Here is a 26531-nt window from a genome sequence, read left to right as displayed (position 1 = left end):
GCGGCTCGTAATAACATCAGCCTCTACATATGTATGAACATATTTATTTATTTATGTTTGTATATCTATGTATACGCATAAGCATAAACATCGGCCCAAGGAAAAAATAATGGACTTCAGCTTCATTTTCGTGCTGAATGAGGTCCAAAAATAGCTTTTTTATAACAGACGCATTCTTCTTTTATAGCAGAAACACACTTTAATAAACATGAGCACGAGTAATAACGCGTAGCAATGGGGGAACGCAAACACCGTGTGGAAAGAATTTCTGTTTACAAAACCTATAATGTTAATTTCAATAAGAATTCTTCACACTACGCGAACGTTGCTAAACTAAACAAAAAAATAGAAAAAGTTGTGTATAAATAAACAAACTTTCAAGTTGGAAAATATTCTTGAAAACTAGTCGTACAACAAAAAAATATAATTATAATTATAGCAATGTTGCAACATTAGCGTGAGATCATGATATAAAAAACGTACAGCGCTTAATTTGTGAGGCGGAAAGCGCTACGTCGCTGCTTACCGATCTCTTGGTCCACAACTAAGAGTTTTTGGTATCACAAAGTGCGGATCTTTTGACAAATATTTGGGAATCCAGTGACCTCCGGCTGGAAAACTAATTAAGCCTAATTAAAACTAGGGATGTGCTTACATTGTTGCTAGAAAACCGTTAATTTAATTCATTTCAACTGTTTTGGAACAATTTATAGAGAAAAATATTAAAAAAAAAACAGATTTTTCGTTCTTAGAAACTGCAAACGGCTTATCCGTTCGCACGGATAAACTCGTATAGTATGAATATTTTTATTATTCCATTACATTTCATTTATGCAATTATCCGGTTATGCAAATTCACGCAAATCCGGTTAATTTTAATTTTTTGTTGACGCGGATAAAACCCGTATAATACAAATCGTATGAAACCATTGTACAATAATTATTTTCTGCAATTAACCGATTATCCGGTTTTACAAAAATCCCTAAAATACGTGTTTTGTTGACAAGGATAAAAGTCCAATTGTATAGATCTTGTTGGTATTCCATTAAAATTTATTTGTGCAAATATCCCGATATCTGTTCTTCCCTTGACATGAATAAAATTATAAATTAATAAATTATCCATATATCCGCGATAACGAAAATACGGTTAACAAATCGTTTCCCATGGACTTGGATAGAAATCAGATATCCGGTTATTATTTCGTTAACATGAAGTTGTTTATTTTTCTTCTTAACAGCGGATATTGTTATTTTAGCCTAAACCGGATAGTTTCAACAAATTATCAGCGTTAACCATTTAAATATTTATCCAAATTTGCATTTTTTCTTTTATCCGAATGTCAAATTACTATCCAAACAAGTGAAAATCGGTTTATCCGGTAATTTTTTGGTTTATCACGGTATTTCAACAAATTATCACCGTTCCGGTATATAAATACGTTTTATTGCTAATATCCGGATATTCAATTACTTATAGAAAATCGGTAAATTTTCGTTTAGAGCCAACGCATAAGGCAATTTTCGGTTTATCCGGTTAGATTCAATAAGTTATCAATGTTTGCCATTTAAATATTTCTTTTATGCCGTATTTTTGCCGATATCCAGTTACTATGCAAAAACCCGACAACCAGAATATTTTTGTTTAGAGCCAACGGATTACATTATTTTCTGTTTATCCACATAATTTCAACAAATTTTCTGCGTTTCCTATTTATAAATTTACTTTATGCCACCTTTTTTCTGATTTCGGTTACTATCCGAATAAGTGAAAAACATTAATTTTTCATTTAGGCTAGCGGATAACATAATTTTTGGTTTATGCCATTCGATAAAGCAATTTTTCTTTTATCCGAATATTAGAAAATCGGTAATTTTTCATTTAGGTTAGCGGATAATGTAATTTTCGGTTTATACGATTCTATATCGCATTTTTTCACTTATCCGAATAATCGAAAATCGGTAATTTTTCATTTAGGTAAGCGGATAATGTAATTTTCGGTTTATACGATTCTATATCGCATTTTACCTCTTATCCGAGTAATAGAATATCGGTAATTTTTCATTTAGGTTAGCGGATAATGTAAATTTTGGTTTATACGATTCTATATCGCATTTTATCTTTTATCCGAACAACTGATCATAGACAATTTTTCGTTTGGACTAGCGGATATTGCGATTTTCAGTTAATCTGTATAATTGAAGATTTCGGATAAAATTCCCAGCGCATATTCTCACTATATGAATGTTTTCGGATACTTTCAACAAATTATCAGCAAGTAAACAGTGCGAAAGGGGTCTATCCGGTCATTACAAATATACTAGAAGTTCCTCTTTATCACCACTCTCACCACATAAATATCTATTTACAAAGTATGCAGCTAATGGGAGCATGTCAACATCTGCTTGTTTATGTAAATTTCAGCTGCGAATGACGATAGTCAGCCGCTCACAAAAAAGAAAAATTAAAATAAGGGAATTTTTGTGCTCATCTGTGTTTTGAAAATTCGTGTTGCTTTGAAATTAGCAATATAATATATGTATATGTATGTATGTACATACTATATAGTCATTTATATATTTATGTACATATGTATTATAAATAGTATAAGTTTAGAATAGACTGCTTATACTATACACTACACTCACACACACAAGCTTGCAAAAGTATTTGCTGAATATGCAAGTCGCACTCATTCATTTGCACAAAGCGACAACAATGACAACAAAAATATACATATGTATTTATAATATATGCATACGTCACTTATGTTGTTGCTGTTACTGTTGCTGTGGTGGTAATGAATTCCATTTACGCTGCTGCAAGCCTCCTAAATCCACTGACATACCCTGCCCAAACGGGCTGACTGCCTTTCAAACAAGCTTTGTCGCCTTTGTATTTAGTATACTATATTTATATAAGTATTTCGTGCCATTATGTGTGTGAACTAGCGTATTTTTATAAGCGTATATGTGTGTAGCTGTGTATTTATGTATGAGCGCGCGTATTTTCGTGACGTTGTGACGACGCAACGACCCCAAAATTCACTGCTACGTTGCGAAGCGCCTGCTGTTCAAGTGTTGCTAGTAGAGCTAGTGAATGGGGCTGGCATGATAGTACATTGGGTGTCTGTGTATGTATGTATGTAGCGGCGCAACGTGGGATAGTACAGAATGCTGTATGTTGAAAAACGGGTTTGTACGCATTCATAAGAAAATACTGGAGTAAGCCTCAAGGCGAGTTTTTTCTGTACAGGAAAGGTGTAAAACAAGCAAAAACATTAACTTACGGCTGTAACGCAGCTGTAATACCCTACACAGGTGTATATCTTAGAGCATAAACGGTATCAAAATATAATTGCTTGATTTTTAACGCTCAGTTTGTATGGCAGTTATAGGCTATAGTGATTCGATTTGAACATTTTATTCGAGAGATTGTAGTGCTGCCCTCGATAGACATCTGTACCAAATTTCATGCAGATATCTTGGCAAATAAAAAGGGTTTCCGTACGAGGACTTGATTTTGATCGGTAGGTTTCTATGGCAGCTACATATATGCTAAAGCGGTCCGATCTGAACGTTATGTACAGATATTATTGCGTTGATATGGATTATAATATATGCGGAGTTTCGTGAAGATATCTTGTCAAATAAAGGAGTTTTCCAGACAAAAACTTGATTTTATCGTTTAGTTTGTATGGCAGCTATAGGCTATAGTGGTCCGATATCGTCGGCTCCGACAAATGAGCAGCTGCTTGAGGAACAAAGGACGTGTGCAAAATTTCAGATCGATATATCAAAAACTGAAGGAGTAGTTCGCGCATATACGAGTACAGAGAGACGGATACCACTAAATCGATTCTGATCGTCACGCTATCCAAGAGTGACAACTGTTGGCGTACGCCGATGACATCGATAACATCGTTCTGCCTTCTTCAGGTTGGACAAAGAAGCGAAGCAAATGGGTTTTATAGTGAACGAAGGCTAGACGAAATATCTCCTGCCATTAAAAGAGTAGTCGTCGCAGTCGCAACTTGGCCCTAAGTCACTGTTGATAGTCATAACTTCGAAGGCGTAAATAATTTCGACACAAGAAGAAGAAGAACTATGCATAATGGGGCCTACAATGTTTCTTTCCGGATGTTACAAACTTCGTGGCAAACTTGATACCCCCCCTCAGGGTATAGAAAAAGAGAGCGTGCAGTTGTGAGTATCGTAAGAAGTTGTTGAGGAGCATTTAAAGCAAGTGCAAACTTTGCACACAGCTATAGAAACAAAAAATCCACGAAAAGTCGAAGCTGAAATTACGACGTATAAATTTTTGACTTGCTGCTCTAAATTTTTTGCACGGAAATTTGCATTGACACGCAAGTTTTTGCATTTGGCGTAAACAAGCGACATTGCAAAATGAAACGCGCTTTCATTTTTTGATATTCGATTGAGAGCGCGCGTTTATTTACGCGTGCAAAACCCGTTAAGTGCAAAAAATGGCGTTAGCGCCGATGCAATGCTGTTGCCATTGAAAACGAGTAATGCAAGTGCGCGCTTGCTGTTTGTATGCGACCTGCGACACCGACAACATTGCATTGACAAATGCAGAAAAGCAGAAAAAAAAACAAAAGAGAATAAAGTAAAAGCAACTGCAAAAAAATGCGACCAGTTGCGGCCAGCGAAAAAAGGCGCAATAAAGTGCGCGAGAAATGAGTGAGAAAAACCAGTTTACACGCAGTCCGTGGAGTTAGGCGGTATACATAGAAAATATAAGTTATTCAAATAAGCGCGAAGTAAATAAAAAAGCAAATCGAAACCGGTCGTACAAGACGTGCGGCAAGGTAGCGTCCGCACTGCCGCACCGCTCAGCTGTTCTACGGACAAGTACACGTACGACGTAGCTCCAAACACACCACCACATACAAAAGCAGCGCGTATACGACAACCGGTTCGACACGCCACAAATGTGCGCGTAAACGTAATAGCAAACGCCTAAGCCGCATTTGTCGCCCCACGCGTCGCGCCGCTACCGATAAGCCAGCAACCACGACACACTCACGACGAGTCACAGGCATTTGTACGCGCACTGACTGCTTAATAAACGTCGTGGCGTGTAACCGGCTAAGCTTGGCTGCCAACAACAGCATGCGAGTCAGCAAAACACGCTCAAACGACCGGCGTATTGTCTTGCATACCAAACAGTATGTTAATTTTTACTTCGTGCAAAAGTTAATCAACTTTTTATGCTTAGTTATCACAAACGTGTACAAAAAGGGGGAAAAAAAAAAGAAAACGCCAAGCTATGGCGCAGCAGACAATGAGGCAAAGAAACAACGGATGACAACAAATGAGCAATAGGCATTAAAAGGCAGTAGCGGCAACGTATCACGTCGCTCAAGTGGGTATTATACGAGTAGTTGCTGCCGTGCATACGAGGAAAATCGCTACGACATGTGCAAGGGGTCCCAATGGGGAAATTGAGGAAAACTAGTTACGAATAACGCGGAGTGAGTGCGTGGCCAATAGTTAGCAGGATAGTTGGCTTAGAACACAGAAAATTTCAAGAAAAAGCTCGTTAAAGGAAGCTCTTGCAAAGCAGTAAACTTCGTTGTTCAACTGGGTACTGAGTTTGCTCGACGGTTTCTGGATATCATTAGAAGAAAACCACACAGTATGATGAGACGTAGAGCAAGCCAACAGCACCTTTTTTTGACGCTCCAGTATAAACAGGCCATTTTAAACATATCAAGGCCTATGTATGACCAGTGTCCCCAAAAAAGCGTTATTCCAGGAAACTATCATTCAGAGCTATGTATGACCACAGTCCCCTAGAAAGTATATCCTAGGAAACTGTAGTTACTTAGAGAAAGAGAGTTCCTAAAAGATCAACTCAATAGATTTACGCGTTCGGCGAAAATTTAACTTAGACTCCAGGAGATACGGAACACCATGAAGTTCCCGGGAGCCTGAGTCAGTGATTAAAATCAGCGCAAATAATCTTCGATATTGCGCAGTAGCTTTTGGCGTTGGACGAATAGGGATTATATGAAGGCCGTGAATTCCATGGAGGCGCGGATATCAGAGATATCAACAAAGGTTTCTGGAACTTAAAGGAAACTTCAGATACTATCAACTTAATTCTTCGGAAATATGGCCAAGGATATGACGAGACGTTTTCATAGAGTTTCTACTGCACACAGCTCCGGTTCAGTCGATAAAGCGAGCCATATAACTAGGAAAAGCAGTCGAGACGAACCAAAAACAACCGCGATAAGGTCGGTATTGTGCATTCGCCAACAGAACTGAAAACGGTGCAAATACAAAAGGCCTGAAATGATGGAAAAACCTTAGTGATAGCCTAAGTTCCAGCGTACAATTAGTAAAAACATCTTAAGTCATCAAAAAAGGGATCTTAATGATTCCGAAGCTTCTTATGCGGAAGCGACCTATGCAGACTCGGCACAAAATACCAGAAAAGCATTCCTGTTGAACTCAACTCGTCCATCAATCGAAAAAGAACGCAAATCCATGCACGTTTAATATGCGGACAACGTGTTTAAGAAGCGCTACATTGGGACCAACGCCAAGCTGTATGGCGACTTGCCACATATGCGCACACAAAAGTATTTCTGCCTACCGCCACTGAGCACCGGAACTGAACTCAAATGCTGTGGAAGTGCTTAGTATAATGTGAAGACAAATAATAGGAAAAAAGAAAGACGGAAAAAACTTCTTGAGCTTATTGCTGATGGCTACGCAGTCATGACCAGCATATGTAAAAGACACATACAACACCAAAGACGCGTATGGTTTACAAAATTGAAGGATTGACGAAGTAGCAACGATGTAGCATATGCTCGTAAATTTGTAAACGTGCTGCACAAAAGTTGCTTGCGGAATTCATAATTTTCCCTAAGAAAACCTTGAAGGTTGAATGGCTTACCATGGCGGCAATAATAATGGACGCAGAAGGCGCAATTTGGGATTTGAAATTATAATTAGATTCAAATATATGTATGTACGCAGTGCCTTCGGCCAAACCGAAGACATTATTCAAATGTAATCCTCAAATTCAATGCCAATAAGGGTAGTTAATGTGTGTGGCGCAATGCCAAGTAAGGTAGTTAATGTGTGTGGCGCAGCGCGGTAGTGGCTCTAATGGATTTTGTAACCAAGGGAGTAGATCTTACTAGAGTACAATAGAAGTCATTGAACTCAGCTGACAAATAAATGTGACCTCAAGAGCTTTAAGGCAAAGGTTTTTGAAGGTTATACGAAGCTTTTGTGATAAACTCAATCGGAGGTGCTGAAATCGCCAGACAAGGAACGACTGCCGTTATCCACGATCCTGCGGACCAATTGTATTGTTATAGTAAAAGGAAAGGTTTTGGAATTTTTATTGCTCGCTACAAAAGCAATAAGCGCTGTTATAGCCACTCAACTCCTGACAACTTGTTCGCTGAAAACGCAATCAGCACCGTTATAGTCATATAAGCGCTACTTTCCACACATTTCGAGCACTGCAAATGCGAACTACAGTTATGAACGCAGAGTATACCATAACGACCGTAAAGCTTCTAACAATATTTGAGACTTCATCAAGATTCTGCAGGCGTGTATATTCTAAACTACTAAAGCAACAATCGTCTACTTTACAGCGCTCATAAAAACAGCTCTACCACGCCACAAACAACCCAGCGCTGAAAGATACTACTGCAAAGTTTACTTCGTCACGTATGCGTAATAAAACCGAGAGTCACGACTGCGCGCATGTCGCGTACAAAGGCAATCACGTTATACCGGCCGTTATGTAGCCAAACTGTCATCGCTTAATCAAATGTATTATTGACAGTGTTGTTGGAGCGGGTGGTGATTTGCTCTGCGGACAATACCTAAGGTACAAACGGGCACTTGAGGACGCGTACGTGATGAGTACGCTCAAATGTTGCCGTAAGTGACATATAGTGAGGAATACGGAGCAAGTAGGCGTTGTAGTACTTGTTGGTACGTGTACTAGTCCAAATCATATGTAGCTTTGGCGTATTTTGGTGCTTGTTGCCATACATTCGTGGTATTTCTATCACAAATTTTATTTGTCAGTGCTATTGCTGTTATTGTAGCAAAGAAACGCATGCCAGAAAGCATTTTAAGTGAGGCTAACGGGTTGACAATGATTCTTCTTCTTGATTAATTGATCAACTCATCTTTATATATATAAATCTTCTGACCGTGTGTTTGTATTTGAACTGCTCCTAAACGGATGGACCGATTTTGATGAAATTTTGTGTGTATGTTCAAGGAGATTCGAGAATGGTTTAGATTTACAATTTGGTCCACTGGACAATGTTTTTTTAAATTAATTTTTCATGTGTAATTAATTGCTAACTTTAAATGTTTGACCGATGGATGGCGCTACCATCGCAGTATCCAATATTCAAACCTTAAATTGGCGTAAACGTGTATTAAACAAAACGATGCCAAAGTAAAAGGCGACATCTGTGGATCAAGTTTTCATAGTCTATTTAGACCTTAATTTTTGGTTATGGTTAGAAATGAATGAGGTACGTACAGATTTACAGGTTCAAGGTCAAGGCTAATACACTTTTCCGTCGACGAAACCACGAATTTTCACATTATGAAATCTTCCTTAAGTATTTCGCTTTGTGTAAACATACCTTAAGCATTTTTCCATAGTCTATTTAGGCCTTATGTTTTAGTTATAATTTCAATGGTTCGAAAAGTTATGGCTAAAAATCCTTGTAAAATATCAAAAACATACTTTCGTGCGATAGTTAGGCACTGTGCAGACTGAGCACCAGACTAGTTGTCATGCGACTAGTTTTTTACAGTTATTGAGCAAAATTTGCACTACCGCCACAGCAACGTACACACAAGTGTAATTGCATTTATTAGACCTGGATGTGTAAAGCATTTTCCTCGATGTTTTTGAATGGCATTCCGCGCGCACACTGCATATTAATGAATTTCGCATGAGTTGTAAGAGAGCGAAAATTAAAAAAAAAAAAATAAATAAGAAACAAAATCGAAAATATCGAAATGTAAATGTTTAGCTTAGCAATTGGCAGTTGCGACGATTTCGACGCTTGCGTTAGCGTGCGCGGCGTTGCCGAGTATATGAAACGTGAGGCTGCTTAGCAATGCGTGCGTATGGTTGCCATATGTGTGTGCTGTGTTGGCATGTTTAAAATTCAACAACGACGCGCATTCGTGTTTCGTATTTATAGCAGCTATTTTGTTTATAATGCTAATTGTGCAAATGTTGCATGACTTTTTTTCGTTCGCTGTTTTTAATTGACGAGCGCAAGCACGCACAAATTTATAAATACATGCGTGTAGTAGCCGCAGGCGCACATATACATATGTACATAATTATATATATTTTTATACAATATATAGTTTTTAGATACAGGGTGTACATTATGTGCCACATTGTGGCCGCCTCTCGTGCGCACTGCTAGTTTTGTTGAAGAAAAACGCGACGCGTGTGCGCGCATACTGGAAAATTCAAGTCACACAGAAATGCTAGCATGCCGCACGCCAACATACAAATTGACACGCTCACAGCGCGCTTGCCAACGGCGTTGTTGTCGACGTTGGCAACGCGACTGGCATGCATAAAATCAATAAAATTTCATTAAAAATGCGCGAGCGCAACTAGAGAAAAACGTTGCAAATTTTCAACGGCAACGAAATAAATCAGCGCGCTCAGCCCAGACGCCAGCCGCCAGCCGCGTATAGAAATAGTAAAATAAGTAATAAACGGTTGTTTGCAACCAAATTTATATGCTTGTTGTTCATAGACATTGCAACAGCGCTGAATTACAACCCTGATTTTGATAACGCAATTTTTGCAACGCTGTTTTTTTAATTTATTTTTAAACGCGCGGCAGCAGACAGTTTCTACGTGCTAATCAGCTGCTCATTTAATTTAGTAGATAGCTGTCAAGTTGACAATAAGTACAGATAGAGATTATTTATAAACTGCTTGCTTATCAAAATTGAAAAAACATTCTTACTCTGCTTTCAGCTGTGAAAAAAATTTTGATTTTGTTTTCTGTTGCCAACAAATCAAAAATAAATAAAAATCAAAAACACACACTAAAATCTTCTTATATAATCCATAAAGTCGCTTTCGTCACACGCTCGCGCGTGAAAAATCATAAAAAAAAATTCTTCTGGCAGTGGAACGCAAAATCTAATCAGGTCATGGTCACTATTGTGCACAGTATGCCAAATAGCGGCTAGCAGATAAGCAACACGGCAATTTTTATCTCAGCAAAAATGATATATTATCACTGCTAAGCGCACTTAAGCCTTATGATAAAAGCAATTAATTATTTTCGTATAGATAATATTAAGTTATGTTTAAAAGAGATTTATTTTATATTGACATTTTATAAATTTTTTGCGCAAATTTGCGTAGCTAAGCGCATAAACAGTCAATATTTGTGCTTAATTTACGCCGTAAGCAAGTGATGTTACTGCAAGCGATAATTATTGATTATTCAATTTGTTTTGACAGCGCTATAAGCTTGTATGTATCGATTAACTTCGATTATTTAACGGTTTCGGCAACGCATAAGGTTTAACGCTTTGCTGCGGGTGTCTAAAATTGCTGCAATCGATTAATTTCGATTACTCAGCGTATTCCGTTATCGCTTTAAGCTTGTTTGTATCGATTAACTTCGATTATTTAACGGTTTCGGCAACGCATAAGGTTTATCGCTTTGCTGCGGATGTCTAAAATTGCTACAATCGATTAATTTCGACTACTCAGTGTATTTCGATATCGCTTTAAGCTTGTGTGTTTGGTTATTGCTATGCTGTGAACGTTTGAGTTACTGTAAAATGTAGATTTCGATAATTAATCGATGTTATATAGCTTGCTATAAGCTTAAATTGTTTTTCTATTGCTTTGTTTTGGACGTTATCAGTTACTAGAATCGTTTACGTTCGATTTTTCGAATGTTTGTTGCTTGTACTGTTTTGTTGAGTTGTTTGTGGGCGTTTCCGGTTACAGTAATCGATTAATTTCGATTATTAATTTGTTTTGCTATCGCTAATTTTATTATTATTATATATATTATTTATTCCAAACTCTTGTACAAATTTCTAAGTGACTTGCATTTCCTTATACCTTTTTATACCATAACATAGTTTAATAAGCTGCAAGTCACTCCCAAAAATACCGATAATCACAAGTCACTCTTACCTAGCTGATCTGATAAGCAACTCTGCGCTTTATTTCAATTGCATACATTTTTTTATGATTTGAAAAATCAACAATTCATAAATATACCTACGTCAACAAATTGTTTGACTTGCTAGTTAGCAGCTATCATAACTTCACTGATATTTCACCGATATCTTGCGATAAGATTAAGCGAATTTGTGTGCTTGTTCCAAGATTAGATAACATATTGATGAACGTAAAAAAGCCGATAAGACTTTTTGTACAAATATTTTCACGTTAAGGTGTGGCGTGGTATAACTGAATTTCTTAGAACGACAACAAATTTCTAGAAATTTTATATAAGTGGAGAATTTTTCGTTTTGAAGCTTTCAGTAACGCTATTAGTTGGTTAACTATATTTTTTTCTTCCAAAGTATTGGGGTTTTTCCGTAATTTTATATACATATACTCATATTAACTGAGGTCACTCAGACTTATAGATGCTCACTTCACTGTCGCACTTGATCTGATAGCAACGCAACCTTGATATTTTCAGACACAATTAATGATTTTTAATGACCTTCATAAAAAATTTTCGAACATCCTAAGGTCGTTTGTGATTAAACGCCATTTAATTAAAACAATTCCAAATAAAGGGGGTGGAACCGCAATGCCAAGAGCGGAAACAAGCTTATCAGCGCACTTAAAGTTGGCATGTTTGATGTTGTTTGTCGAAAATTAACCGAATTCTAACCGATACATTTGTGGGTTGTTAACTAAAAGTAGGTTGCTGAGATTTTCCAAGTTATAAAAATTTGTGAAATGGAATCACTGATTGATTTAGACTATAAAATTCGCGGATACGCCAAATTAGCTACGTATTTTGAGGAATTGAATAGCGAAATATTAAGAATAACCACTTTTGATAACCAATTTTATTTATTTCTTTAAATAAGATTTTTTTCAAATTTTTATCGATAAGTATCAGCTGAGCATTTAAGAAGAAAACTATTAAGAATAGGCAGTTTTGAAAACCAACTTATTTTATCGATACATTTTAGTTATATTTAGCAGTTAATGTCAACTGTTGTAAAATAAATACCGTTACTTATAAAAATATCGATTTCCACCCATTAGAATATTTACGAAATGTTGGTTGGAATAAAATCCACTGTTATTGTGAATAATTTCATTGTTATTTCTATAATTTTTTAAGAATTCACGCTTGTATATCGATATTAAAAAATTTAGAATAAAATATTTTTTTGAAATAATACCACCGTAAGGTTTAAGCAAACTCGTTAACCGTTGAATAATGGTTTTCAGCATATTTCGCTAGCATTTGCGCCTCTAAAGAAGCAAAACTGCGTTTATCGATATATCGATAAATTTGAGAAAGGCTATAAATCAACCGAAAAATGTAACGATAAATGCAAGTAATCAAATTCGATAATTATTTGAGCTGCTCTGCGTCATGTTTCTTATGACAAACCACAAAAAATCCCACCAAATGCCATTTAACCGATAAATCGATAAGTTTCAATCCTATGAGCCAACAAAATAATATATCAATAACTCAAAGTAATCAAATATTATCAAATATTTTGAAGCATATTTTTTGCAATCTATATAATTTCACCACGCGTTACGCCACATGCCCAAAAAACTGCTGCTTTTAATTAATCGAAAAAAGATATGTATATCAAGGCCACTAGTTGCTAAAATATTTTACATAACGATTAAAAAAAATTTAATTATAAAAGCTGCTATAAAATGCGTGCGTTTTTTTTTTTCTTATTTGCCATATTTTTCTGTAAATATTTACTCTTGATTTTCGCCAAATTCCGATAAGCGCTTGCCTGATAAGAAATTCCAGCAAAAATAACGCTGATAAGCAGCTGATAAAAATGTGAAATATGTTTAATCATCTCCGTAAAATAAATAATAATTGATAAAAATTACAAAAAATCGCAACTTGAGCTAAAAATTGCTGCTAAAATTGACGATAACAGGCAAAGTAATAACAACAGTGAAGAATAAAAGTATGTTGATAAAAAAATTATGTACGGGTTTGGATAGAAATTTAATTTAATTCATGTTTTGTTAAGAATTTTTTTTATTAAATTTTATTTTTTTGAAAATTTTTTTCTTTATTTAATTTTTTTGAATTTTTTTTTCTTTAATTTGTTTTTTTTAGAGAAAGTTTGTTAACTTTTGCCTATATGTAGAATTTATTTAAAGACAAGTTTTGTTAAAATTTATTTATTTATTCTTGTTTGTGTATTTTTTTTAAATACTTTAATTCTTTAATTTAATTTTTTTATTTTTTCTTAATTTCTTTTTTAATTTTTTTATTTTTTTTTAATTTTTTTTTAATTTTTTTATTTTTTCTTAATTTCTTTTTTAATTTTTTGTTATTTTTTTTTCATTTTTTTATTCTTTTTCTTTTTTTAATTTTTTTTAAACTTATCTTAATTTTTTATTTATTTTAATTTTTTAGTATAATTTTTTTTGTTTTGATATTTTTTAATTATTCTATTATTTTAATTTTATTATTTATTTATTTATTTATTTATTAATCGCTTTGTTCTGATCTTCTTATTTTTTTATTTGGTTTAATTTGCTTTATAAGTTGTAATATTTTTTATTTATTTTATTAAAATTTATTTATTTAATCGTTTAGTTTTCATTTTCTTACTTTTTTATATTTTGTTTTTAATTTTTTGAAATTTTTGTTATTTTTTTTTAATTTTTCGTATTTTTTTAATTTAGCTTAATTACATAATTTTTTTTTTTACTTTAATTTTTTTATATTAAAATTTTTTCATTTTAATTTATTTTAATTTTTTTTTTTTATTAAATTTTATTTATTTAATCTTGTTTTTTTTTTCAATTTTTTCTTTTTAATTTTGTAATCTAATTAGCAATAAAAAAATTAATAACAGTAAAATTTTTTCTTAAAATTAATATTAATTAAAAAAAAATAATACTTAATTTTTTTAATTATTTTTTTTTAAGACTATTTCTATTTTTTTGTTTCTTTTTTATTTTCCTTTTTTTATTGTAAAAAAGTTAATTATCTCCTGCATACAAAATTTATTTGTTTAAAATAATGGAAAAAGCTGGCTGTCGGCTATAAAACGCGCGCGATAAGATAAACTTACACATGCATAAATATGCAAGTGTGTGTGTGTATTTGCCCACTTCGCGCTTATCGGCGTGTCGTGTCGTAAGAAAATCCGAAAATAAACAAATATTACACATTTCGAGTATGTTCGCCCGCAAACGCGCCGCGAAATATGCCGTTTACTTATTTCTTGGTTAATTGCCTGGCTGATAACACGCTGCTGCTGGCGGCTTATCAGGCGAAATGCGAGCAGCGCCTTTGTCTCTGCATTGCCAACGATAAGATAACTACTTTGCATGTTTACGCGTACATACATATGTACATTTGTATGTATATTCTATGAACTCAAAAAAAGTACAAAAAACCCAAGCAATAAATATAATTGAGGCGGAAGCAGCAGCTGCAGGCAATAGCAACCTTGCTGGCTTAAAATTTCAACGAAAAGTATGCTTTCTTCAATTATAATACTGTTTTATGCCGCGCTTATCGCAGCTGTTTACGTTGAAATGAACGCGCTCGCTTATCAGCGTTGCGCGTATGTATGCGCCCACTACGCACACGTACGCGCGCACAGTGCAGTTGCTTTGTTGTTGTAATTTGACCGTTGTACGCCGCATTTGAAACGCTGATGCATGCGATGAGGCGTAACGCGAGGCGATTAGCAGGCGTGGTATTAAAAGCAGTGCATTGATTAGGCAGCTGACTCAATTGATGCGGCGCATTTGGTTGCAGTTCGTAGCATGACAGTTAACGCCACACAAAGCGCGCCGATTGTGCGCTGCGTCAAAATATATGAATCAATTGCATAGTAGCAGCTATAATAATGCTATACGCCACAGTTACGTTAACTGTAGCAACGCTGCCGGCCACGCATGCACTACAGTTTCCACACATACATATGTACTTGTACTTTGTTTTCTGCTTTTGCCTTCAAGCGCTGATAACGCGCGGCCCCATAACGCTTACGCCATGTCAAAACAAACACATACAGCTGTTGGCAATTGATAGCGCTTGTAGGCATACATTACACATACATATATGTGTGATGTGTAACTGTTGCGTTTGCAGCCTTCATACTCGCCTACTTGCGCTCATATGTCACAGATAGTCTAATCAGCAGCAGATAAGCGCGCTCTTGTTGCTCACTTTTTTCCACGATTCGTCATTGCATTTTGTTGCTTCATTATAGGCGCATTTAAATGCGAGTTAAAAATAGCGCGCTGTCATGTCTGTCAACGCGTTTGACAATTGTGTGCTGACGTTGACAATTGAATTGAGATATTTCACAATTTATGGAAGAATGTCTATGAGTGTAGACATTTTTTCGAATTCAGAAATTTGTTTACACACAATTTTTAGTGGGGAAAATGCCATTATTTTTTTTTTAATAATTTTTTCATGCCATTGTAATATCGTTTGTCTGCACAGCCAATAAGTTAGCGGAAAGTATGTTTTGCATAATAATTTACTGTCAAAATTGACAGTTCACACAGCTTGATTTGTTTTGATCGTAACGTATGCGCTGTTTTGCTTTCTTTTTCACTTCATTTTCGTTAGATTATCGTGTAAATATAATTTATTTTTAGTGCAAACTATTGTTTATATATACATATGTATGTATATATGTACAGCATAGTTCTTAGTCTACACGGCATTTTGTTCAGCTAAATCTATGGTGTCAAGGTCCACAAGCTGTGTGCTTGGAAGGCCAAATTTATTTACTAAAGAAACTGGAAATGATGCTGCTTAGCAATATACAGCGAATATTAGAATTTTGCAGCTAGTTCTAGTACGAGCACTAACAAAAAAGTCAATAGTTTAATGCGAAATAATTTTTTTTTCGTGTAAAATACATTAAAAGTATTTGTAAATATAGCAGCAGCAGCAGGAATATAGTTATATTTCTTTACAATTCCAGCCCATAAAATGATGCCTAAGCTTAAAATAATGTTTAAGTATTGTGTCCAAATGTCCAATGTGTACACAGCTTAATGCTTTTCAGTACATAACTGTCAATGCATGCATTTTTACACCAATTTTACAAGGTGCTCCCACTACTACCAATAATATGACGTCTACACTGAGTAGTGACTACTCAACTAAAAACTTATACACCAAAAATTTATCGAAATCGATGAATTTGCAGTACGCCCTCCTCTTTTATTCACAAATAAACGGTATCATTCAAATTATTTATAAATGCCGCAGCAATTAATGCTTCTATGAGCGTTTAAACTTTATCAGTAATTTGCACAGTGACTTATTTGTGTAAATTATACACACACTACTAACTGTATATACAAATGTACTATGTATTTAAAAATATGCAATTCAAGGGAAATCGCGGGCTACGAGTCAACAATTCAAAGGAAATTATTTGTATACTTAGCAAAATTATGATCAATAAAGCGATTGATTAGCTCATTGAAATGAGTAAATCAATTTTTGTCGGTGTGTGTGTGTGTGACTTTAGAGCGCGAGTGATAATAAGCGCGGTTTTGTGTTGTGATGCTAAATAAATGGGGGTTGTGAAATTGTAATGACAAGTGGGGGTGAAAATGTCTGCGATGATTAGCACAACAATTAAGTAAGATTTTTAAGCAAGTGAGCATTAAACTTGAAAAAAAGATGAGAGGCATGTAAAATGACAAAAGTTAACAAGTTCTCCAAACAAAAACTTAATTTTGAACGGTTAGATTATGGAAGCTTTATTTTTTCGTCGCCTGATATTGGCAGTTTCGACAAAGGAGCAGTTTCTTGAAGAGAAAAGTGCGTGTGAAAATTTCATATCGATAACTTAGGCACTTATTCTCGTATATACAGACAAACAGACATGGCTAAAGCGACTCAACTCGTCATTTGTGAGCTTAATAAGGTCTGCGAAGTTTCCTTCTAGGTGTTATAAACTTCATGACCAACTCAAAGTGCATAAAATCAGATCAGACTTCACGATATACGTAGTTTCAACTTTGCCCAGAAATCTCTAAACTAAATCCAATACATGCCTACATTATTTCAATCTTTATATATATAAATCTTCTGACCGTGTGTTTGCATTTGAACTGCTCCTAAACGGATGGGCCGATTTTGATGAAATTTTGTGTGTATGTTCAAGGAGATTCGAGAATGGTTTAGATTTACAATTTGGTCCACTGGAAAATGTTTTTTAAATTATTTTTTCATTTTTAATCAATTGTTAATTTTGGAATGTTTGACCGATAGATGGCGCTACCATCGCAGTATCCAATATTCAAACCTTAAATTGGCGTAAACGTGTATTAAACAAAACGATGCCAAAGTAAAAGGCGACATCTGTGGATCAAGTTTTTATATTGAGGACAGAGTTCGTTCTTAAGTAATAAATTGGGTGATTCAATACATCTATGGGTAGCTATAACATTTTTTTCATACCTGCTAACTATTGGAGGGGGTATCTTGACAGGCAATTTAAAATTGCAAAAGGTCTGGCATAAAAAAATAGCGGCATAACTGAAGTGTTGATAAAAAATTTGAGATATACAGAAATCTTTTCGAAGCATTGCACAGAGCAATGTAATATTTAAACGGGAACGATGAATACATAGGCTGACAATCGCCCAAATTCAATAGTATTTTTACCCCAAAAACCAATTTTTTCTTAACGCACGAAATGCTTTTTGATTCATTTTTGTTGCTTCATCAAAAATGCGATTATTCCTTAACTAATACTTATAATCTAACTAATAGAAATAATATAGATGGTATTAGTAGTACTACCTATGTAACAGCCTCAGTAAAACGTAGGCGGGTCCTCTAGTTTCTCATAAAAATCAGCTAACAGTACAATTGGTTCTTACTGACAAAAATTGCCTCAATTAATACCACGTGTAAACGTGTAATAAGGTTATAGAAGTTGAATCTATACAATTTTTAAATATCTAACGGCACTTGATAAGTGTAGTAGTTTGAATGAAAATTTCTTTGACGTGACATTTAGAACCAAATTAATGAAGCTTATGCCACTAATTTAATCGATAACTCTCATAGCCATGCAACCACTTCATTGCTAAACAACTGCAACGCTGAGCCACAACTTGTGCGCAGATGTTCTACCCTGCCAACGATTCTAAGCAAGTCGAGCCAAAGCGGTTAGACAGGTCAGTTGTGCACAGCGTGTACTTGTAAAGTCAACTAAGTGCATAAGCCAAGTGTATGTGAAGGCTGTGTAGTGACTTAACTGGGTACTTAGTCAGCCAGATAACCAGTTAGACAGCGTGCCACTTAGTTGTAGTCAGCAAGGCAAACAGCAACCAGTTAGTTAGCCGGTTATGCGCGCTGCACCATGCCGCTGGCGACACAAAACACGTCACAGCAGCGGACTTGCCAGTATTGCGGGGTATTTGTAGACCTATGCTGGCGCGCTTAGCACCAGCTAATGATTTATTAGCACATATTACGGCTGTATGGGCCGGCTACTAGCTGCTTTGAGCGCGCTGACATCTTACGAAATACCAGAATGTAATGTAGGTACACACGCTACATAATACATTATTTATACACGGTTATATGCGCAGCATGACTTCTAGTATAGATTAGACTTATAGTATAGTTGAGATTGGCACAAAGCAGGCGCGTTACGTCTGTGTGTCGTCGACATTGCGTGTTACGGCGGCGCGCTTGTACTCGTTTGCTGTTGTCATTTTTAACGCTGTCGCAGGTCGCATTGTTGTTGCCGCCACCGAAGTCGTTCGTCGCGTATGCTGTTGTCATTCTCGTTCTCGAATGAAAACAAGTTTAATGACGACGACAACGACGAAGACGACGAAAATGTTCTTAGTATACATTTCGCGTATATACATATATATAGTACATATATCGTAAAGTCGTGCAAAAAGCAGCGACACCACTTTAGTTGAAGCTAAGTGTATGCTAAATAGCGTAGAAAAAGTATAAAAATACGCGTCGAAGAACAGCAAATGAAAACAAAAACGAATGTGTAATTCGTTTGAGCGCAGCAGGGGCGCACATTTAGCGTGCGGAGCGGCAAGCGCGACAAGCGGATATACAAATTTAACTATATGCAGTTGTAGACGATATATAATGAATATAAAAATATATACAAATATATTTAACGACGTTGAGGACGAAATTTTGCACGATACGTTGGCGATATGCCAGCGAAACGAAACGTATGCGAATTCGTGAAAGAAAATCGAGCGCAAAAGTGAGGCGGTAGAACAAAATTATATATCTATGTGTGTATGTATGTATGTGTGCCGCTAGTTGCCGAGTATCAGGCGATGTTGACGTTGCGTAGCACACTAATAATGATGATGATGACGTTGAGAGGCGCATATGATGAGCATGAGGAAATGACGAGGTCGATGAGGAAGCTGGCGTGCACAGCATATGCTTTGTATGTAACGATGCGCATGTCGCGTATAACATATGCGATACAAGCGCTCTGCCGTTTTATGAATTATATGCGGTTTGTTGTTGCAGTTATGGCGCTTTGTTGCATGTTTGGAGGCAATTGCATTGGAGCACGTTGCTGCGCATGACACTTTCGACGCAAAAGTCAGCAAAAGGGAATGCACCGTAACAGCACATAGCTACATGCATTTATATATACAAATACATTAGCATTTTTACATATGTACATAAGCAAGCTGGACATAATACAAACATATTGTTGCAAGTTTAAAGTCATGCCTGCATGCATGGTTGCATGCGCGCCTATATACCGACAAAAGTATATAAGGTTTTTGTATGTATGTATGTATATGCATTATTTTTTCTCTACACCTAACTGCCCTGGGCCATTTGCCAATTGCACGTTTTGCCAATTGCTCGCGCTCGCTTGGCAACCATTTCACTGGCATGCACTGCTGACAACGCAGACGCAATGTCGATATCTCGTAAGTGTAGATACACAACATGCTGTTTGGGGTAACCTCGTTATAATTGTGTAGTGACAAAGGCAAAGCTCGTACTGCTGCCACCACCACCACCCTCTTGTGACACGCGCAAGCAACCCCAAAGTACTCATATTATACAAAACAAGTCACTGCGTTGTTGTGTGTAGCGACGCATCACAACTGACCCACCACGTTCAAGAAAAGGCAATAAGAAGTTAAAAAAACACAACACTGTTATACACAACTGAATTCTTGCACTGTAGAGGCAGAGGCCGTACACCACACGTCACTACGTAAATACACGACCTGGTAGACATACACGTCGCGCGTATATATCTTCTATATACATACATACATATACATATGTTATATAGTATAGATACAGAAAGAAAGTAAAAAGTCGAAATTGGCATGAAAACGTACAAAAACAAAAATAAACAGCAAACTAGAAGAATTTTCCATTGTAGATACACACGAAACTGACGCGACAGGCCGATTGCGTAGTAGCACCTAACCCAGCCCAGCAGTGGGTGGTGGGCGAGTGTGGCAGGTGTACATACATAATTGGCATTACATATAAATGCATGCATATATGTATTTGTATTATTAGTGTTTTAGTGTGTATATAGTTGAAATTAATTTAGTTTTTGTTGCAACTACAAAGTGCTTGTTGGCATATTAAACTGTTAATTGCAACAATTTTTGGAAAGCGCACATTTTATATTTGGTAAAAATGTATGAAATGTACAATATTTAACAGAATTCACCAAAATTCATGAAATGCTTAATTAAATACAGCAGCGATCGTAGTTAAAGTCGAACTCTTTGTTTACTGATATCGATTTTCGATGAATTGCTAACCAGTGGTATAGAGGTAGCGATTTTCAACGATGAACTAAAGTTAGAGCTTTGCTATTATTTCAATAGAAATAATAATTATGCATCAAAGCCACAATTGAATTAATATTTAAAGTAATTTTTTGTTTATTTTGTTATCTCGGAAATCTTATTTAAAAAAATTTAATTAAAAATTAATTAAAAATATTCTCAAATATTTCATCCCAAATATGAGCAGACAAAAACTTAAAATAATCAAGAATTTTACATTTCAACCACTTTTTAAGGGTGTACAAATATCTATACAGTCATGTCTGACATTAATAATTGTTAAGTATTAGAGAATTTTTTACCGAATATCATTGTCAGATTTTGACAGCTGTCAAATTTTGACAAATATGGAAACTTTTGACAAGTATAAAAACTTTTTACCGTTATAACTCGCCTACTACTTGCAATTGTTTCTTTTTAATGTAGAATATCGCTGTTAGAAATTTTCATCTGTCAAATTTGATCAAAATATCAACTTTTTACTATTAAAACTTTCCTACTACTCGATGTTTTTTCTTTATATTGCATACAATTCAAATTCGTTGCCCTTAATGTCACGAGATATATTCCTAATCTAATCAGTAGTGCCTCTATCGTGCCAACAAATGTTTACCTTAAGTTAAATTTAGTTATCTTTTGCTGGAGTTCAAAGCCCATGCAGTTCTGTCAAATGACTGAGTAAGGCAAATACCTCAATGAACAATTTCAAATACCATGGGCACTAACTGAGTGTGACTTCAGTAGATTAAGGTTTATTTACCAGCAAATTATAGTAAAATTGTTAAGTAAACATTATAAAAAAATTATTTTACAGCAACGTACTTTTATTAAAACTCCAAGCTGTTTTCCAGCGCTCACTTTTTATCAGTCATGCGCGTTATCTCAGCGCAAGGTCTTATCAATGCTTTATTTTATCAGCACTTTCTCTTATCAAGCGCAGAGTAATCTTATCAGCTAACCCACCATCCGCTAGTTATCAATTATTCAAATATTAAATGCGTTGAAACGGAAATTTGTTTATGTGATGGGTAAATATTTGAGAAAAGTACAGAGAACCAAGAAATGTTTGACGTTGTAAAAGTAGACAATCGCTTACAGCGAACTTAAAGTCAATAATTAAAGAAAAGTGGGAAGTATCTGTTTGATTATGAAAGAATATCATAAAACCAGCTGATAATGCGTTAACGGTTTTACGAATGACAGTATCGATAACGAAATTTCTGTTAATTGAAAGTATATTCAAAAAAATGCACGTAATTACGGGCCACTAAGAGTTAACGCGTTCTTACACAACTTTCTTTACAAAAAATTAGAACAAAAGCCCCCCATACCCCTACTAATAATAAAACACACTGATGACACGCATAATCGAACAACAGCTGATGAATTTATGTTACAATGACAGATGTACAACACCACTTGACAATTGAGAAGAAAGACTTGATAGCTGACAACACTTATTGCCATTTATGCGCGTTTTCGGTAAAAATAAGCCACCAACAACAACAACTGAGTGTAGACGCCAATGTATGTTTTGATGAGTATGTTACAAATGAGCTTAACAATAGACTAAATTCCATGATAAGTACGTTCTCTTGTCAACTTACCACCTGGCTTGAAGGAGGACGCGTCAAAAGATGGCGCGCGCACTGGTTGATGTTTGTCACGTAAGCCCGCTTGTCTATCGGGTACAAAAGAAACAGCGGCCGGCAATGAATCGCCGCGTGTCAGCGGTGGACGTGGTACATTGGGATCTTCAATAGCGCTACGCTTCATCGGATTTGGGCCGTTACCGGCGCCGGCTCCACCACCGCCATCACCGACATGTGCATGATCATCATCCTCGGATGGTGGCCGTTTTAAATTCACCGATAACGCTGGCGGTACTGGACCCACCACGCCAACATTTGATGCCACTGCAGCGGCGGCGGCTGCAGCCACAGCGCGATTTGTCATTGACATGTGATGCGGTGCCATATGTGAGATGCGCACTGGTCTCACGCTTGCGTCGTGTGCCTCCATTTTCACTGGGAAATCCATTAGACCGGCGGCCTGTGGTGGTGGCGGTCCAATGCGCTGTGTCGCATAGCCGTGATGATGTTGCTGCTGTTGCTGTGGCCCCACAACGCCAACGCCGACGCCCACATTGATAGGCGCGCCGCCAGCGCTGCGGTGCTGCGCTTGTGCAGCCGCCACAGCGGCCTGCTGCTGCTGTTGTGCTTGCTGTTGTTGCTGTGCGACAACTTCGCCATTCTCATGACTACGTTTGGCTGCCTGATGCAGACGCTTCATTTGACGTGCGGCATCTAGCACCAGTTCGATGCGATCGGCGCCCTCATAGTTGACACAGCCGCGGCATACCGCCTCGGAGAAGTCATTGATCATGGCCCAGGGCATGCGTGGCAAATCGCATAGGTAGCAATGCTGGCGTTTTGTTTGTAGCGACATGTTGCTGTGGTAGCGCGCACTGCGGTAGGGGTGTAGCTGATGCTGCTGTTGTTGCGCCTGTTGTTGGTGGTTGGTTGGCCCTGTTAGATTGTGAGTTGTTGCACTATGCGTTGTCGTTGTTGCGCGCGCACTTGCAGCACGCTTTTTAACTGGGGCGTACGAAATGGCAACTGGTTTTTTATGTCACGTTTGTTTATTGGTTTGTTTTTCTTGCACAAATTTCGCTTTTGTATGTATGTAGCGGTGGCGTAAACCTGCTGCACGACCTGTTTGCAACAATAAGCTCACCCGGTTAGTATGCGCGCAGCTGCAACGTGAGAAAACACTGTAGTCGACGTATATGCTTGCGATTTTTTCGGCGTTACAACTGGTTTCTTGCTGTTTTTACTTGATTTTGTAGTTTATATGTATACGAAAATTTATATTTAAATGTGAAAATCGTTTAGGCGCTTGCAATACTGTGCGTTACAATATGTCGCTTTAACTCTTAGAGGAACTGCGTTTGGTTGTTGTTTTTTTTATTTTTCGAAGCGCCTTTGAAAACACAGTTTTTATAAAATTTAGAAACAGTTAAATACACTTTACACTTGTCGTCGCAAATTGAGCGGGTTTTCGCACGCTTGGCGCTCGCGACACAAACTCACTAAAATTGTTGTTGACAACCGCTGTTTGCCGAATTCGTTAGCCGCAGCTCACGCGGCAATTGTGGATTTTCCATTTTTATTTTTCACTTGCTGTTTATGCCTATTTGCGCGTCGCTTTGTTTATTTTTTGCCGACTTCGGCGCGTTTTTTTCGTTTTCTTGCCGATTATTTAATAGCGCTGCGCTATTTTTGGCCGTTGCTTGTTTTTAATACTTGTTTACACAACACTTTTTCTGTTTTTTTCCTATAAAAAAATAAGTAAAGAATTAATAAATGACTGTGCATGTAAAGAATTGGCGGAGCGCACAGCAAATAGCAAAAAATATGAGTAGTGTGTGTACATTTAGTTTTAACGGCGCGCAAAACCTGTTTTTTGCGCTCAACTTCATTTGTCTATAACACTACAATAACAGTTACGGCGCGTTAAGCATTTACCGTTTTATTTATTTATTGTTTTTTTTTTTTTTAAATTGGTATTTTGCTTACTCGCGCTTAGTTGGCGCTCAGTTCTCAGCCTTATGTTTATAATTTTATTGATGAAAAAGTCCCTTGCAAAAAAAATTCCGCTCATTTCACTTGTTCTGCTGTTTCTTCTACCACTAGCGCGTTTTAGTTTTATGTATACCCGTGAAATGGAAAAAATCTATTGATTTGCACGCGCGCGTTTACAATTATTGATTCAATGCCGCCGCCGCGTTGCTACCGCCGCTTACCGCGCGCTTACATTGCTACTACTACTTGGCCAGCTTTATCAACTCACACTTTACGCCAATTAGACGTAACACTCTACAACAAAAACACGTCGAAAAAACATGCGCGCACGTTCATACATACTTATTTACACTTATACATACATACATAGTAGTATACATATGTAAAATGTTAAATAAGCGCAGAAGTGAGCGACCGCCGCGTCCAGTAGCGTAGAAACGCTTCAGCGCAGCACGTTCGCGCGGTAGCAACGCCAGCAAAATTTATTTCCTAAATGGCGCAGCGTATAGACACGAAATTTTTCGCACTTTACATGTGCTTATATGCGCTTACATATATACAAGTACATGTCATTTGTAGGCGCATATAATTATATACGCCTGCTGCGGTATATGGCGACGCGCGCGACCGTTCGAATAGTTCAAATGCGCGCACGTCGCAAAGTGCAGGTCACTCTTAGTACATGAGCACGCAAATACAACAATTTCATCGTATATATGTACATATATACATGCGCTCACACAACTACACGCGCAATTAATTTTTATTTATTTGTTCTCACACTCGTTATTTTTGCACTATTTCCAAAGCGATTGCTGCTAATTTATTAGTATTTATGAAAACGCGTTGCAATTGCTTGACGCTAATAAATTATCTGTAAATTGCACACCTTTTTTTATACAGTTGTACGTATGTATGTACACTTCACTTTATATTTGGTGTATATGTATGTATACACATTTAACTCTGGTATTCACACGCGCTCACTAAAACGGTTCTGCTCGTCTGCGTTCGTCCGGTTTATATGCTCGCTTGCATGCGTCTTCCTCGAATGCCGTCTGCGAAATAACAAATTATTCCAATTGAATGTCGGAAAAATGTATCCGTTGGCTGGTTAGCTACTGAGCTGGCCGTGTATGTATTCGGTAATGTGCATGGCTGACTCGCTCTGGCTGACTGATTTGTATACTCACGAACTTTGAGTCAGTAGGTATGCGGTACAGTGGGCGCGTGTGATTGAACTCAGTGCTAGATTTTGCTAGGATAGATTTGAGTCCACGTAGGTCCTAGTGGTAGTCAAGCATGCGAGCCAGCTATACCGACCCCGTGACTGCAGTATCTGGTTGTCTGTATGTATATTCGGGGCTTTCAACTATTTATGTCTCGAAAAAATCAATTTCTATAAGTTTACTGGCGCTAGATTCGAATAGAGATCTCTCTATATGTTAAGTCAGACAATAGACTTTAACAATCGCCTAGGTTTTGTGGATACACCTTTTTTTCCTTCAAAAACTTTTTGGTGTAAAAAGATCTCAGATTACTTTGATCGATTTTCCGTTCCCTTTTGGCGCTCTATATTCTTCAGTACCATATATTCTAATTACTCTCTTATACAAGCAATTTTTTTCAAGAGATATTAGAAAAGTTCAATGAATTCCAGCCCAAAAGAACAGCACCGGCTCGTCAACCAAGAATGAATCAAGCCAGTTCTTGATATTCCGTTCTGATGTGTATCTTATTCCAGTGAGGGCGTTCTGCAATGACCGATAAAAACTGGTAGTCAGAAGGAACAAGGTCTAGGCTACTAGACTGGTGAAGAAAAAATTCCCAGCCACTGTTTTCCAAATACT

At 36.7% G+C, this 26531-nt stretch overlaps 1 protein-coding gene across 7 annotated transcripts in view; it reads right to left on the bottom strand.

Annotated features, from left to right (window-relative positions):
- The window catches only part of LOC105232145 (interferon regulatory factor 2-binding protein-like B), a 31416-nt gene extending 5572 nt beyond the window's left edge, over positions 1-25844 (bottom strand). The window contains exons 1-2 of one of the 7 annotated variants that reach the window (XM_049455096.1): positions 25463-25844; positions 22705-24433 (exon numbers count right to left, since the gene is read on the bottom strand). In XM_049455096.1, the coding sequence (XP_049311053.1) occupies positions 22705-23545 (841 nt within the window). In that variant the 5' untranslated portion in view covers positions 23546-24433; positions 25463-25844. Of the gene's footprint in view, positions 1-22704; positions 24434-24675; positions 25207-25233; positions 25441-25462 lie in introns of those variants that run through there. The other 6 variants (XM_011213756.4, XM_011213757.4, XM_011213758.4 and 3 more) reach the window with 6 other exon arrangements.
- Between the last annotated feature and the right edge of the window lie 687 nt (positions 25845-26531).

Source organism: Bactrocera dorsalis, chromosome 4 (assembly GCF_023373825.1).
Source record: "Bactrocera dorsalis isolate Fly_Bdor chromosome 4, ASM2337382v1, whole genome shotgun sequence".
NCBI classification, from domain to species: domain Eukaryota; kingdom Metazoa; phylum Arthropoda; class Insecta; order Diptera; family Tephritidae; genus Bactrocera; species Bactrocera dorsalis.
This window is presented reverse-complemented; position numbering and strand designations above follow the sequence as displayed.